We start from the raw sequence: 17,310 nt of genomic DNA, 5'->3' as shown, positions 1-17,310 counted from the left end.
AATTTTTTAATTTTAATTTAGGAGATTTTTTTTAAAGACGGGTTCTAAAACATAATAAACATCATCAAGGCTGGTCAAAAAGAGATCGATTTAAAAAAAAATCATCTTTAAAATACATGGGACTAGTGTAATTAGTCTCGTTACTTAAAACTTTCAACCAGCGCTCTTTCCTCCAACCTTCCTCTTCATCTCTATCCTCTCTCATCTGATTCGCCCTCGACCACCGCCTTAGGTCGCCCTCGACCACCGTCCTAGGCCACCCTCTACCCTCGCCTTTGAGGCTCCCTCGACCACCGTCCTCGACCACCACCCTTACCCTATCGTCCTCGAGGCTCCCTCGACCACTGCCCTCAAGACCACTCTCAACAACTACCCCCCTCCCCCTCGAGGCTCCCTCAACCACCACCCTCGCCCTTTGATCCTAGCCCTTGACCACTGTCCTCGAGGCCACCCTCACCTTCGCCCTCGAGGCTCCCTCGAGCACCGCCCTCGAGGCCACCTTCAACCACCGCCCTCGCTCTCGAGGCTCCCTCGACCTTCGACCACTACCCTCGATCTTCGACCACCGCCCTAGAGGAGATTGAGGAGAAGAGGAGGCAGGAGATCTAGAAGAGGGGTGATGGTGGCTGAGATTAAAAAAAAAGGGAATGAATACACGAGACTATTAGTCCCGTGTATATTTTGAGCCTAATCAGTTTCATAAGAGTTTTGCTACAAGGACCCAAAACATGGGACCAATAGGGGGGACAAGTGAGGTGTCCACCTCCTATTAGATAATGAGTTGGCCATCATTAATGATGACCAACTCACTATCCAATAGGAGGGGAACACCTCACTTATCCCCCCTATTGGTCTCATATTTTGGGTTCCTGAGGAATTTTTTATTTCATAATTAGCAATTACTTGATGGCCAACTCATTATCTAATAGGAGGTGGACACATCACTTGTCCCCCCTATTGGTCTCATATTTTGGGTTCTTGAGGAATTTTCCGTTTCATAATTAGCAATTGCTAATTACACGGGACTAGTAGTCCCGTATATTTTAAAGATGATTTTTTTCAAATCGATCTCTTTTTTGCCAGCTTTGATGACATAGCCAAAAAAAGGTTGATTCGGCTCATTATTTAGGAAAATTGTTGATTTTGCTAATTATATTTTCAAAACGGCCTTTTTCAAAAAATTCTCCTTTAATTTAACATCCTCCATACCTTACATAAAAGTAAAACTAAAGCCAGCAAGCTCGTCAACGCGAAAGGTCCTTGAGTATAATTCACGCCACACTGGCCGTCGCCTTCTTCCACCATCTTTCCTATATAAAAAGAACCTTTGCTTCTCTCCTCTCTCTCTCTCTCTCTCTCTCTCTCTCTCTCTCTTTTATACGATTATTGCAAAAACTTATTATATATAAGGTAAATGAAGGGATGAACCTTTGCTAGCTCTTGTTTCTGACTTAATTAAGCCGAAAATCTCCTAAGCAATGGAGAAGCTTACAAGATTGCCACCGGGCTTTAGGTTCCGTCCTACCGATGAAGAGCTTGTGGTACAATACCTCAAGAGGAAGGCCACGTCATCCCCTCTGCCGGCTGCCATCATTCCCGAGATCGTTCTCGGGAATCATGATCCCTGGGATTTGCCCGGTCAGAATACTAGTCATACTTGTTTGTAGCATAGTCGTTCTGAATTTACTACTCCTCTAGTTTTATTTTTACGAGGACTACTCGTATTAAAATTTTTGTGACTCTTTTACCCTAGGAGGTCTATCAAAAAAAGTTTCGTTTACTCTTGAGGCTAAAAGAGTTAGAAAATTTCCTGTCAGGGGATCTATTCACAGTTAATTCCAAGGTTTTTTGCTTGCCTAATTAAAAACTTAATGATACGTAACATCATAAATTTAGGTTGCTTTGAAGGAGAGAAGTACTTCTTCAACCTCCAAGAGGCGAGATACCGAAACGGTAATCGATCAAATAGAGCAACGAGGTCAGGGTACTGGAAGGCAACAGGAAGAGAGCAAGCCATATTGTGCTCAAAGAGGAATGTGATTGTTGGGATGAAGAAGGTTCTTGCGTTTCATCAAGTGAGGTATCCTGGTGGAGCTAGAACTCATTGGTTCATGCACGAGTATCGCCTTGTTGATCATGAAATCATGGCTTCAACCCATATTAAGAACCCAACCAAGGTGAGATTTTTGCAACCTTATATATTGAAGCATAATTAATTATGTGTCTTATTACTTTCAAGACTTGGCTTTTACTTAACAAGGGTTAATTGAATATACACTCTATGGTAATACATGCAGTGAAGAAACCTAGTCATTTATTATCTCTGATCAGTTATCTATGCCTTGTCACCTGAGTGTTATATATGTGACTTCAGAGAGAGAAACCATATGATTTTCCACTGTATTTGTACACATGTAGTAGTATATGTACAACTACCAAAAAGTTGGTTACATTTTGAGATCATGGGATTTTAAGCAATGAGAATAGGATCTAGAGCTATACTTAACAAGTGACTAATTTGTGATTAACTCTTTATTAATAAACTAAATAGTGAATTTGGTTATCCTTATTGTCTAGTAAAGCAAGAAAGAGTTCCAATACAAGTTTGCTATTGACTAGTATGCTTAATGGTGTATGGTATGAAGTGGGGTTAGGATGGTAGTATGTCCAAAAGATTTTCTTTTAATGTATTGGATTCTTAAATAGTCTTAATGTGGATGTTGAGATGTCCACCACATTTGGTATGACACCATAGGCTCTCATTTTCACTATTTATAATGGATGGTCCAATATACCATCTCAACTATACAATACTTTAATTTGTGGACCACTAAAGTATTTTCAAAATAGAAAAAAAAACGCAATATACATAAAATATGATATTAGCTACTCTATAGTGAGTTATAATTGACCTTTTTTAGGGGTTAAAATTGGTGCGTTGGACCATCCTTTACCAAATGACACAAATGAGAGGATCAAAATTTATTAAAAAAAAATATGCATGTATGTATCTGTATGTGTATGATGTTATCAAATAATTAACACTCCTGTTGCATTGTTTTATATAACATCGTTTATCTTTGCTTTCACGTAGAGCCCTTTGTTTCAAGACCATAATTGGGTGGTATGTCACATTTTTGTGAAGAAGAAAGCCTCAAGAATAAATGAAGATATGTCACAATACTATGACAACTTGCAAGCTAGAAACAACGATGTCGTGTTCGTGGAGATGAATCATATGATGGGTGGTGATTCTGGCTCTCAATCCCCTACTTCTAGTTGTATCACTGATTTATCCGATGAAGAATGTAGCAAAGTAGAGGAAGCAAATAGCAATTTAATTGCTTCTTCTCCATAATTTGCTTCTTTGTCTATTTTCTCCTTTGATCAAAAATTATATCTGTCTCGGGAAAATCCCTCTTGAATAATTTTGAGATATATATAATTGTTCCTTTTAGCAAAATCAAAATCATGAAATTAAGCTAAATTCATAATTCTACAACCTAATTGTGAACTTTTTTCTTTCTAGTTTGTGCTTTAATTTGAGGGTGAAAGGATTTAATTTGGGAATAATGTCATACATGGTACAACAAGTCAACAAGACAGCTCTGCAAATATGAAATAAAAGCAGAGTTAATTTGATTGCTATATATCCCTCCAAAGGGTTATTTTCACTTTAATACTTTTTTTTTTAAATCTCTCTCTCTCTCTCTCTCTCTCTCTCTCTCATTATTTTCACTTTAATACTTTTTTTTTTAAATCTCTCTCTCTCTCTCTCTCTCTCTCTCTCTCTCTCTCTCTCTCTCTCTCTCTCTCTCTCTCTCTCTCTCTCTCTCTCTCTCTCTCTCTCTTTTTCATTTTTTGTAGCTTGAAATTTAAATCAGTCAAAATGATACCCTAAAGTTTAGCTATTTTACACTTTGCTATCTTCCATTAGTTGACTGTTAGAAGCTCTGTTACAATTAGATTACTGGCTATCAGAAGATTAGCACATGATTATATTTGGACATTTTCCCATCCTTGTTTCAGAAAGAATACTTCTTAATCCCCTTATTATTCTCTTATATTTAAATGGTTACGAAAGAATATAAATGTCATCTCAGTTTCTGATTTTACGTTAAAAGTGTTAATTGTCTCTTAAAAAATTCAGGACATCTCTTGAGCTAACTCAAAAGCTCCTTTGTACTAAAGTAAAAAAGAGAATAAAATTTTGAGATATTACTGTGAAAATAACCAATATATGATAGTAAGAATATTGTCAGAACTAACCCCCCTCCTAAATATAACAATATCCCACATTGCTATCTTTGTTGTATCGTATTGAGAACATATCCTAAAGCATAAAGTAGGACATGTGAAAGGTTAATCTAAAAGAGGCATAGTTTTTAATAGAAACAAAGAGAATCCAAGGTAAAATCACAGATGGGAGAAACTTTGGGGTACTAAAGTGAAAGTAACTCTTCCTCAATATTACCCACGTGATCTCAGACATAACAAAATCTATCCCTCTGTAATTTGCGTTATGAGAACACATCCTAAAGCACAAAGTAGTAGGCAAATTAAGTAAGAACTTTGCAGGGTAAAACTAAAAGAGGTATAGTTTTAATAGAAGGGCATAGAATCCAATGCAAAGGAGGAAGACAAGATAATGTTCGAGTGGTTGGGTATTTTGAAAGAGATGCCTTTAGGCATTACATGCGTGGGTCCCTTGACAGAAAACTAGATTGAGACAGCTAAATCTGGACAAGATTTCATTTGGAAATTTTGAGAGGAGATCACATCAACTAAGACTCTTCGAACACTTCAGATCTTATATATTGGCGAGAGAGATTTATCTTGACCTGGGCTTTTTGTTGTTTCTTTTTTTTAGGCAAAATAGGGCAAGTTGCCCTATCAATGTCTGTATTTACACTGTAAATACCAAAAAATTACACAAAAATGGATATCTAGTAGTGATTTGCATAGAATCCCCAAACTGCTAGGGAAGACTGACGAAATCATTCATAGATATCCCTGGATATATACAAAGAAGAGGGGTAAATAGTAGCGGGCCAAACCAAAACAATATTAATAGTAACAAAAGTTAGTCCAAAATGAGCAGAATGGAGGATGTGTCTGCTGTCGAGAGCTGAAAATGGAGTCATAAACCTCCATTGTTGTCTTTGCTTGAAGAAATAAGATCTGAGAAGTCTTTCTCCCGAATGAGATTTTTCAGCTTAAGAGCCTTCCTGGATGTGGTTGCACCTGTCCAGAAAATTAAATAGTGAGCCGCCTTGGAGATGAGTTGTTGAGGGGTGGAGACTGTTTCTATGAATATAAGGTTATTTCATGCTCTCCAAAAGACCCAGCAAATGGAGGGGAAGCAAAGACCCCAAAGTTGTCGCGTTGAGGTTGGAATAGATCCATCAATGCATGTACTAAAGCACTGCTAGATACGTAGAGGAAGGGATGCAATGAAAATTTTGGGGAGGAATGGAGCCCAAACTTGTTTGGCGATTTAGCAGGAGAGAAAGAGGTGGTCATGGGATTCCTGGTTGCTGCAAAAAGAACAGGATGGATCGCCTGCCCAGCCTTGCTTAGTGAGCATATCCTTAGTCTTTAGCTTAGCCATGGATAATAGCCATATGAAGAACCTGACTCTACTAAGCAGCTGGTTGTTCTAGATTATAGAGTAATGGGGATTACGAGTGCCTCCGTCAGATAATATGGAGTAGAGGGATTTGACTATGAATGTCCTTGAGATACTAAGGGGCCATAGGACCTTGTCAGAGATGTTAGAGAGACGGAAGTTGCTAGATGTTAACAGCTGCTTTAGAGCTAGGACTTGCTCTCTTTCATTGTCATGAATTGGCTTCCTGATGATGGGTCTCCAACACCAATAGTCCCCTTGAAATCTCCCTTGAGATTCAATGGTGATGTGCTTAAAGAAGGCAAGGTTGTATGCTAGAGGGAAGAGACTAGCCAGAGAGTTATCTCCTATCCACTTGTCCTCCCAAAAGAGGATCTTGTGACCATTACCTAGTGTAGGTGTAAATTTTGATCTCCCGAAAACAGAGAACTTCGTTTGTATTAATAAGAATAGTTTATTACAAACTAATTAATCGAACTTACAACAGAAGCAGAGGGAATGCCCTCCTTGTTTAAATGTGGGGACTTTCGGTAGCTACAGGATGCTTCGCTCGATTCTCGCACCGAGTCTGTTTCCCTTGGACGGTTCGATCGAGGTCGCTGGCGAACTTCAGTACACGGTAGGGGCTCGGGTTGATGGAGTTCGGATCTCCTAGTTCGACGGCGATCAGGGATCGGAACTAGAAGAGGATGCTGCAGTGCAAGGGTTATGCAAAGAGCTTGTTGTCGACCCGATCGGGGGTCGAGAGCTAGTGGTTCGGTTAACTGATGGGATTAATCAATTAACTATGGGCGAGCTGCTGAACGTTGGATCGTTCTACGCTGAATGCTCCACACTTTCGAACCCTTCCAACCTTTTTCAACCGGCCTCTTTATTGTGGCTGGAAGAAGCTCCTAAATAGAGGAGAGACGGCTTGGTCGCTCCTTGAATCATGGGATGTGACCATGTACTATTGAGAGGTATCTTGCTGCTCACCTGTACTATGAGCGGTCATTCGAGGTGCTATGTTTCACATCACGTCACGTAGGAGTGAAAATGCCTTTCCTCGTATGTGAGACAGCGGCTGCCCAATACTTGAGTGCGTTTGTCCAGATCGCCGAATGCCGGCGAATCCTGACCTTGACTAGGACAGGCGAGATGAACTGTATTTATGAGGGTGCAGGTTGATCTGGCATCTGTCTGATCACTCGTAGTGTGGGCGGCTACTCGACGGGCTTAGAATACTGTGCTCTCTCCCTTTACATCACGAGAAGTGGGAAAATAGGTGCCCAGTACTCGAGTGGGTTTGGACAGCTCGCTGAGTGCCGACGGGTCTAGCTCTCGATTCGGACGGGCGAAGTGAACTGCATTTATGAGTGCGCAGGCTGATTTGGCGCCTGTCCGATCACTCGTACTGTGGGCGGTCACTCGACGGGCTTGGAGTACCGTGCTCCCTCCCTTCACATCACGGGAAGTGGGGAAAGCCCGTCCTTGTATGCGGTGGAAAGGCCGTAGGGTATGAATTTGGCTCTCGACTCGTGCAGGCGAGTCAAGTAAGCGGGCGAATTCGGATGATCTTGGCTCATGCAGGCGAGTAGGTCATACAGGCGAATCTGGATGACTTTGGCTTATGAGGGCGAGCCTACCATACCGGCGAATCTAGGCGACTTTGGCTCATGAGGGCGAATTATGGGGTTTGTGCGGTTTAGGCTCGCGCCAGCGAGCCCAACCCGTGGCTGTGGTTCGCCCTTCACCTAGGTGGGCGATTTTGATTCGCGGGGGATTCATGTATAAGTTCGTGGCGGTAATTTTTACCCTCTACACCTAGATGCCACTTGACTATGTATGAAAAGTACTGGTAGCCTGAATGAACGTCTTTCCAGAATTTGGAGTATTGGTTACTAGGAGGTGAGCTATGAGGGTTGGATGAGTATATATATTGAAGAACCTGACCTACATGGTTATCCATATCGAAGTATTTCCATAGCCATTTGGACAAAAGGGAAGTGTTAAAGAGATGGAGGTTGGAGATACCCAGGCCTCCGCACGGTTTAAGCATACAGACTTTTTCCCATTTAACCAAAGATTTGCCTCTGGCATTAGAAGAGTTGGCCCACAAAGGAAGTTGTGTCTGATTCTGTCTATGGCCTTGATGAGCCAACTAGAGAGTTTAAAGAAGGACATGTAGTATAGTGGTAGGAAGGATAGAACTGAGTTGAGGAGCACCAGGCGGCCACCAAAACAGAGTTGCTTGCTTTTCCAAAGAGAAAGTTTGCGATAGAAGGAATCCAGCAGGGGTTGCCAATCAGTTTTAGAAAGAGGTCCTTTCTTAAGGGGGAGACCTAGGTATCTGAATAGAGGGGTGTTTGCGTAGAAAATTGTGTTCTTTATTGTATAACTCATTACAACTTTGATCGTTACAATAAGTTCAAAAAGATCGGTCTTTTTATAATCGTTACAATAAGTTCAAAAAGATCGGTCTTTTTATAAGACTCTTTACACAATGAAAGAAATAAAAATTATAACTCTATCAAACAAACAAAGATCGGTCTTTTTATAAGACTCTTTACACAATGAAAGAAATAAAAATTATAACTCTATCAAACAAACGCAGAGAGATTATTTATCGATCTTCTGTTTATGCGGGATCTTTGCCTGTGCCGGGGACGTTAATATCCATGGACCACCTTTGATCTGGATCCGGTTGATGGAAAATTCGGTAGGGCTTCGTCTTCGCCGATGAAGTATTTGATTTGAAGCACTGAGTTTGACCAAGTGAAATCAGTACTCTTCTCGAGATTAAGACCAAGCCTAATCTCAAGGAACGGTGGAATCGGGCTTCAGATCATTCGAATAGCTCCTTCTTTATGCTGGAGTTCGCCGGGATCTCGCTAACCCTTACTGAAATTCGTGGCTCTTGGCTCTGGAGTTCGACAGCACCTACTCATCTTGATAATAAATCTGCCCCTGTGAAATGAACCCTTAGGCCTATATTTATAGGCTTCGATTAGGGGGTTTTCGGATGAGAATGATGGATTTGGTCTTATCTTCAGTTAATAACAGTCTAACCACCTTTGTAGATAAGATAAAGTCAGTTAGGAATCCATGGAACAGATAAGACATGCGAAAAACTGATTTAAAACCAAAAAACACATCCTGGGATCGAAACAACGCGGGGGGCACGGGTCGGACAGATCTGACCCGCGCTTGCGCGGGTCGGTCATATCCGACCCGCGCTGGCACGGGTCGGTTGAGTCCGACCAGCGCGGGCACGGGTCAGATTCGTCCGACCCACGCGAGCACGGGGAATCCGGTCTTCTATTGAACTTCTGTGTTTTTTGACTTTTCGGGACTTGTAGTTTCTCCCGTTTTGTTTACTCGCCCGTCGTGTTGACTTGTACGCTCCACGCGAGTTGATTGATGCACGTTGATTGACACCAACATGCTGATTAGCGCGCGCGTATTGACCGACGCGCGCGATCTGAATGATGCGCGCGAGTTGATTGACGCGCGTGAGTTGAATGATATGCACATGTTGATTGACGAGCGCGAGCTGAATGATGCGCGCGTGTTAAACGACGCGCGCGAGCTGATAGACGCACGCGAACTGATTGACGTGCGTGAGCTGAATGATGCACGTGTGTTGATTGATGCATGCGAGCTGACTGGCGCGCGCGAGCTGACTGTTGAGCACGCAGGCCACTTGGTTCGTCGTTTCGCTTTATGCGCTTGTCGGCGTCAGATAATCCTCTTAGACTCGGATAACGACGTTCATCGTCTTTTCTCTGTCTCGAGCTGTGTGCGGATACCTATAGGCATTTTTAGACGCTTACAAGGGGGAGCATAAGATTAGTTAAGAATGTTGGCCAGCTGAGGACCCCGAGTGGATGATTTCCCTCTATAAAAGAGGTTGGATTTGGAGATGTTAATGGCCAAGCCTGATACTTCTTCAAAGAGGTAAAGAATAGACTTTAGATTTATCATGTTGGATACGTCTGCTTTGCAAAAGATGATGGTGTCATCAGCAAATTGAAGGGATTTAATGTCATTCAGCTTACCCTTTAGATGGAGTTCGGATAGATTGCCATGAGCAGTGTTATTGTATAACATTCTGTACAACACATCAACCACAAGTATGAATAGTATGGGGGATAGGGGATCCCCTTGCTTGAGACCTCTATGACTATTGAAGATGTTTGTTGGGTTGTCATTTACGAGGACAGAGGATTTGGAGGAAGAGAGTATGTTATGGATCCACATACACCATTTCTGACCAAATCCCCTAGCCTTGAGGAGAGATAGGAGAAAGTCTCAGCTAACACAATCAAAGGTTTTGCTGAAATATATTTTTACAATGCATGCCTCAATTTTTTTGGAGAAGCAGTGGTGGATCATTTCGTGGCCAAGAACAATGGAATCTAGGATGGATTTGCCGGATTGAAAGGCAGATTGAGTTTGGTGAATTAGTGAGGGGAGGAAGGTGCATAGTCTATTGGCTAGGACTTTGGTGAATATTTTGAATAATCCGTTGAGAAATCTATGAAGAGATAGGAAAATAAGGCAAGCAAATCCTCTTTGATGATGTCCTAGAAGGTTTGATAAAAAAGAATGGGAAAGCCATCAGGGCCTGGTGCTTTGTCTGGATGAAGACTAAAAATTGTTGCCTTAATTTTTTTTATCGCGAGAAGGGGGGTTCCAAAGAAGAAAGGGTTTGTGAGGGGGGGGGGGGGGGGATAGAGGTGCTCCAGTTAACTGAAAGGGGGATGGGGGGATGGCTTTGAAGAGGTTATCAAAGTGATGGGAAAAAAATAGTTGTTTTTCTGGTTCTGAGTATACTATCGAGTTGTTGATGGTTGGGTGTGGGATGAAGTTTTTCTTTCTGTGGTGGGAAGCTATCTTGTGGAAGAAGGATGTGTTGGAATCTCCTTTTAGCCAAAGGAGTCTGGGCCTTTGTTTCCAATAGGTTTTCTCCTGTTTGGCTAAGGAAGAGAGGATATCTCTAAGGGAGTCTCTCCAACAAAAGGGGCGATTATCTTAATCATAATTTATTATACCAAAACAAGAAATTGTGTGATATTAATTATTAGTTTATAGCTCTATTAACCAATCATTTGGGTGATTATCTTAATCATGATTTATGATTGTCATAAAGTCGGTTGCTAATTGATCACATTTTTACTTCTCTGATCCAAATATTTATGAGAATATATGACAATAATTCCCGATGATCACTTTCTTGTCTATGGTGTACAAAGCTATATCAACGCTGTTGGCTGGCTAATCTTTACGAATCAACAAATTTTGTTGGTATTTGTTATTGTGTGCAGCGAAAATTTCGGCAGCACCTCTATTACACAACAAGAGTGTAAGATCACAACTAAAATTCCTATTTCACAAAGGAAATAAGAATCGACAATGATATATCTCAACAAAGTGGGATATACACTCTTCCTCTCATCAGTTCTAGGACTGACTTGTCGAGGGAACCTAACAAGCTATTACAAATCACAGTAAGACAAACAAATTTTACGTGGTTCGGCAAGTTACCTACGTCCACAGGGCAAGGAGGGTGAAGCTTTTACTATTTGAGAGAAAAAGAATACAAATAGGGTTTACAATCATACAAGGTCGCACAAACAGAAACCCTTAATCAATCTCTCAAATCTCTCATAATTTCTCTCTCAAAAAGATGCTGAAAACCCTCTCAAAGTCGGCATCGAAGACCGCTCAAAATCTCCCCTCAAAGTCGGCTCACCTCTGCATATTTTTTTACCCAGCACACAACCCTAGAAGAGGATTTTGGTATTTATAGAAAAGATTTACAGGCTAGAAATTGTTCAGGAAAAGGAACCGCTTCACATGTACATCGGGTGGGTCCGATGCTGATCATGTACCTAGGGTGGGCCCGCGTGCCTGCTGCTATCGCATGCCTGATATAGCCCACACGTTCACAATTCTACACCTTAGTGAAGTTTTCTCCTAAAACTAAGCCGACACCAAAAACATCCAAATGTCACACTTGTTGCGTCCAGTACGAAGTGGAATAAATCCACAACAACGGATTCAATCAACAACAAGTCGGGAACTCGAATGAGAGCTCAAACAATCCCCCCCCCCTAAAAAACAACTAATCCAACCCGGCTGCATCTAAAGACTGCCTACGTATCCTCTTATCCAAGGAATCAAGCCTCACATAGTTACCCAAATAGCCTCCAAAGGCCTCAACACCGAAGAATGTTCAAAAGCTCCAAACAATGACCAAACTTAACACGTGAAATAACTTTGGTCAACATATCCACAAGGCTATCCTTTGTGTGGATCTTCTCCAATATGACATCACCGTCATCCAAAACATCATGAACAAAGTTGAATCTGACATCAATGTGTTTCATGCGTGTATGATAAACCTGGTTTTTTACCAAATAGATAGCTGACATGCTATCACAATACACCCGAGTGGTCTCCTGTGCAATCCCCAAGTCCTCCAATAATCCACGCAATCATAAAGCCTCATTCACAGCTTCAGTTACTGATATATACTCCGCCTCTGTAGTAGAGAGAGCCACTGTAGACTGAAGTGTACATCTTCAATATACCGGTGCTCCTGCCAATGTAAAAATATATCCTGAAGTAGACCTGCACTTGTCAAGATCCACCGCAAAATCTGAATCCACATAGCCAATACAATCCTGCCCTGTCTTCTCATTCTTCTGAAATACCAAACCAATATCCACGGTACCTTTGATATACCGTAGAATCCACTTCACGGCCTCCCAATGACTCTTCCCAGGGTCATGCATGTACCTAGATACCATACTCACGGCCTGTGACAAATCTGGCCTCGTACACACCATAACATACATCAAGCTACCCACCGCACGTGCATATGAAACATTCGACATATATTCTCTGTTCTCAACTAAAACAGGCGACATCTTAGCTGAAAGCTTAAAGTGGGGAGTCAACGGAATACTCACTGCCTTTGCATTGCCATCAAAGCTGAATTTCTTCAACATCTTCTGCAAATAACTCCTTTGTGTAAGCTTCAATCTCTCCGTCGCCCTGTCTCTCTCGATCTTCATACCCAATATCTTCTTCGCCTCTCTAAGATCTTTTATCTCAAACTCGGATGACAGATCCTTTTTTAACTTTCGAATAGCTGAAGAATTCCTGGAGGTAATAAGCATATCATCAATATATAATAACAAATAGATGTACTCACTATCATGTGCTTGTGCATATAAACACATGGGTCATATGAGCTTCTTGTGTACCCTCTGTAGGCGTAAAAAATTACCTATAGGTCCCCAAATACAGCTTGAGACGGAGAGAAGACAACGAACGTCGTTATCCGAGTCTAAGAGGATTATCTGTCGTCGATAAGCGTATGAAGTGAAACGACGAACCAAGTGGTCCGCGTGCGTCAATCAATACGTACGCGTCAATCAGCTTGCGTGCGTCAATCAACACGCGCGCGTCAAGTAGCTCGCGTGCGTCAATCAACTCCAAGTGCCGTAAAGAAGCTAATGATCAATTATGCGAAACGGGAGAAACTACAAGTCCCGGAAAAGTCAAGAAACGTACAAATTCGGCAGAAGCGACGGACCTGCGCCAACGCGGGATGGAACAGACCGACCCGCGCAAGCGCGGGTCAGATCTGTCCGACCCGCGCAAGCGCGGGTCAGATTCGATCCGACCCGTTCAAGCGCGGGTCGGATCTGTCTGACCCGCGCCGCGCAGTCCAGAGCCCGAAACGCATTTTGGCTGTTTTTGATGGTTTTTCTCGGGATTTGTTAGTTCCTGAGCATCCTAACTGATTTGATATCATCCCCAAACATAGTTAATCAGTTATTAACTGAAGATAAGGAGGAATCATCCGTTCTTATCCGAAAACTCTTCAACCGAAGCCTATAAATACAGGCCTAGTGGCTCATTTTAGCGGGCGAATTAATTATCAAGACGAGGAGGTGCTGTCGAGATAGAGAGCAAGGGAGCACGAATTTTAGCAAGGGCTAGTGAGATCCCGGTGAATCCCAGCATAAAGAAGGAGCAATTCGAAGGATCTGAAGCTCGTTCCCGTCCGTTCCTCGAGATTAGGCTTGGTCTTAATCTCGAGAAGAGCTACTAATTTTGCTTGGTCGATTTTAGCGCTTTAAGCAAATACCTCCTTAGTGAGGTAGGAGCTCTACCGAATTTTTAGCAATCGGATCTGATCAAAGGTGGTCCACGGATAAACCCCGGCACAGGCGAAGACACCCACTCAAGCAGGAGACGATAAACGGACTCCCTGTATTTGTTTTGACGAGAGTTGTAATTTTTGTTTTTATTGTGTAAAAGTCTTATAAAAAGACTATCTTTTTGTTTTAACGACTAAAGTTGTAATGAATACCGCAATAAATATAGTAATTTTCGACGTAAACACCCTCGACCAATCATAAAGCCGTCAAATCTCTTGTACCATTGTCGCGGCGATTGCTTCAATCCATAAAGAGACTTCTTCAGCTTGCACACTAATTCCTCTTCTGTAACTTTAAACCCCATAGGTTGTGTTATGTAGATCTCCTCATCTAAATCTCTGTGTAGTAAGGTTGTCTTCACATCCATCTGGACCAAATCCAAATCCAGCTGTGCCACCAATACCAATAGAATTCTAATAGATGAATGCTTTACAACAGGTGAGAATATCTTGTTATAATCAACGCCCTCAAGCTGTGCATAACCCTTGGAAACCAATATGGCTTTGTACCGAATGTCCCTAATAGAAGATCTCTCTTTCTTTGCATATACCCACTTACATCCAATACCCTTCTTACCCTTCGGTAGCTTTATAAATTCCCAAGTGTTATTCTTCTGAAGAGAGCGCATCTCCTCCTCCATAGCTTCCATCCACCTGATCGAATCAGAGCTAGACTCTGCCTCCTTAAATGTAGAAGGAACCAAATCATTAATGACATCTGCTGATAAAGCATATATGCAACCATGACATCATTATATCTAGCTAGACGATGAATCACTCTTTTGGGTTTGTTTGCTACAATGGACTCCTGAACATGACCCAGCTCCTGAGTCTCACCATTCACTGTATCCTCTAAATGCCCAGCTGTCATCCCATCTCCTTCCAGTGTCACCTCTGTAGGAGCCTTAATAAAAACAATGCTATCTGGAGTGGGTGGAGTCACATCATTCTCCACCTGCTGCGATATCCCTCTTGTCTGGTCTCCCTCCACCTGCTAAGGGATTTAAGACCTCATCATGTACGCCTCATCGAATATAACATCTCTGCTAATAACTATCTTCTTGTCCTGTGGATCCTACAATTTAAAGCCTTTTACTCCTTTTCTAAAGCCCACAAAGACTGCTTCTTTGCCCTCGGATTCAATTTACCATCACTGACATGGTAATAACCTAGACACCCAAATATCCGAAGCAACTCATAGTCACTAGCCACCAAACCAGACTAACGCTCCATAGGAGTCTTCCCCTGTATCGCATTGCACGATAATCTATTCACGAGATAGCTCGCATAAACTAACACATTGGCCCAAAAGGATTTTGACAATCCACTCTGTGTCATCATACATCACACATTCTCTATAAGGTACGGTTCAACCTCTCCACCCCGTTCTGTTGCGGTATCTCACGAATTGTGAAGTATCGTCTAATGCCGTGATCCTGACAAAACTATAGAAATAGATCACTCTTATACTCTCCTCCATTGTCCGAATGAAGAGTTTTTACTTTTCCACCTGTCTGCAGCTTCACTTTCTTCTTCCACTCCACAAAAATATTCAGGACCTCATGTTTATACTTCATAGGATATACTCAATCTCTCCTGGAATAATCATCAATGAAAGTGACAAAATAGTTAGCCCCACCAAGTGATGTGTGCTTGGAAGGGCCCCAAATATTTGTGTGAATGTAGTCCAATATACCTTGGGTATTGTGAATAGCAGTGTCAAACTTCACTCTTGTCTTCTTCCCAAGTACACAATGCTCACATAACTCCATCTTGTAGGTCTTTGCACCTTTCAATAGCCTCTATTTAGCCAATATCTGCAGGGACTTATCACCAGTATGTGCTAAACGCATGTGTCATAAACTGGTAGTGTCCTCCTCTATAGTGATAGAAGCTGTCAGACCCCCTGTAATTGTCTTGCCCTTCAAGTAGTATAGCTTATTTTCTCTGACACCTCGCATCACTACCATGGACCCCTTCGTGACCTTCAGAGTTGCATTCTCTAAGATCACCCGATAGCCAGTTGCCTCTAAAGTTCCAAGTAAAATAATGTTCTTTGTCAACTGCGGCACGAACCTTACTTCCTTCAGCTCCCGAGTTACCCCATCACATATGCGGATCCGAACTGTACCAATACCACCAATACGTGATCATTACCTATAAGTACGACATCCCCTCTTTCCAACTCCTCAAAGCTGGAGAACAAATCCTTTCTAGGGCAAATATGGTATGTAGCACCAGAATCTATCATCAACTCCGTAGAGTCAGCATAACAAACTAACGGTAATGATGAGCATGAAAAGTCCGAAGAATCCGTATCTAAATTATCGTCACTAGCCTTGACAACATTCACTTCTGAAACTTGTACAACTCTTCCTTTATTCTTCTCGACTTTATCTTTTAATTTTGGGCACTCGTTCTTTCAATGTCCTTTTTCTTTACAAAAACAACACCGGTTCCTACCAACACTCTTATGGTCACCTCTATTCCTTGATTTTTAGCGGTTGGACTACCAACGGTTTGGAGTACAGCCTCGAACTGCTAATGCATCTTCTGATGCCTTCTCGGAGGGTTCGTTATCACTTTTTCTCAATTCATAATTTAACAAAGCTGAGGTCACCTCCTTATAACTAACAATAGTTCTACCATTGATCATAGTTAGGACAAAAATACCATAATCATCCTCCAGCAACGAACACAAAAGTAGCATCGTCTTATCTTTATCCTCAACCATGAACATTGGCCATATCCAAAAGCAACTTCATAAAGTTATTTACATGCTCCCTAATGAAAACTCTCATCTTCATCTTAAACTGGTAAAACCTCTTCTTCAAGTAAAACCGATTCTTAATGTTTTTAGTAAGATACTTTTCATTGAGCGTTTCCCACAATTTCTTCGCCGACGTCTCGTTCATCACATCATAAATTAGATCTGATGTCAAACATGACCTAATAACTCCACAAGTCCTACTGTTCATCTTCTTTCAAAACTTGTCCTCCATATTATTTGATTTCTCTTTCAACTCAAGAGAATCCTCCAAATTTTGTGTATCCAACGCATCCATCACCTAACACCTCCATAAACCAAAATTGATCTTGCCGTCGAATTTTGGAATATCAATCTTTGTATTATTGATGCTCAGACTCTGTATCGCCTTCGAAAGAGACGACCCCGATGTGCTTGTTTTACCCATATTGTAGATCTAACTCTTTAAATAAGAATCCTACAGCGAATCCTTCGAACAAGCCCTAAGCCAAAACCTGAGCTCTGATACCGCTTGTTGTGCGCAGCAGAAATTTCGACAACACCTCTGTTGCACAACAAGAGAATAAGATCACAACTAAAATTCCTATTTTACAAAGGAAACAAGAATCAACAGCGATATATCTCAACAAAGTGGGATATACACTCATCCTCTCATCAGTTCTAGGACTGACTTGTCGAGGGAACCTAACAAGCTATTAC

General features: G+C 41.8%; 1 protein-coding gene across 1 annotated transcript; it reads left to right on the top strand.

Annotated features, from left to right (window-relative positions):
• On the top strand, window positions 1,337-3,428 carry LOC109826210 (NAC domain-containing protein 83-like). The gene is made up of 3 exons (XM_020393208.1): window positions 1,337-1,638; window positions 1,897-2,177; window positions 3,095-3,428. Exons 1-3 carry the CDS (start codon window positions 1,479-1,481, stop codon window positions 3,356-3,358), a joined length of 705 nt encoding a protein of 234 aa, XP_020248797.1. The 5' UTR covers window positions 1,337-1,478; the 3' UTR covers window positions 3,359-3,428.

The sequence above is a fragment of the Asparagus officinalis genome, chromosome 10 (assembly GCF_001876935.1).
Source record: "Asparagus officinalis chromosome 10, Aspof.V1, whole genome shotgun sequence".
Classification (NCBI taxonomy): Eukaryota; Viridiplantae; Streptophyta; class Magnoliopsida; order Asparagales; family Asparagaceae; genus Asparagus; species Asparagus officinalis.
The sequence above is the reverse complement of the archived record's forward strand: the minus strand, read 5'-3'. Positions and strand labels throughout refer to the sequence as shown.

What these genes read in the sequence shown, in the direction of transcription:
- LOC109826210 (XM_020393208.1), top strand. Translation starts at nt 1,479, where the DNA reads ATGGAGAAGCTTACAAGATTGCCACCGGGCTTTAGGTTCCGTCCTACC. An exon ending in TGATCCCTGGGATTTGCCCG is followed by an intron (nt 1,639 to 1,896) that starts GTCAGAATACTA and finishes TCATAAATTTAG; the next exon opens with GTTGCTTTGAAGGAGAGAAG. An exon ending in ATATTAAGAACCCAACCAAG is followed by an intron (nt 2,178 to 3,094) that starts GTGAGATTTTTG and finishes GCTTTCACGTAG; the next exon opens with AGCCCTTTGTTTCAAGACCA.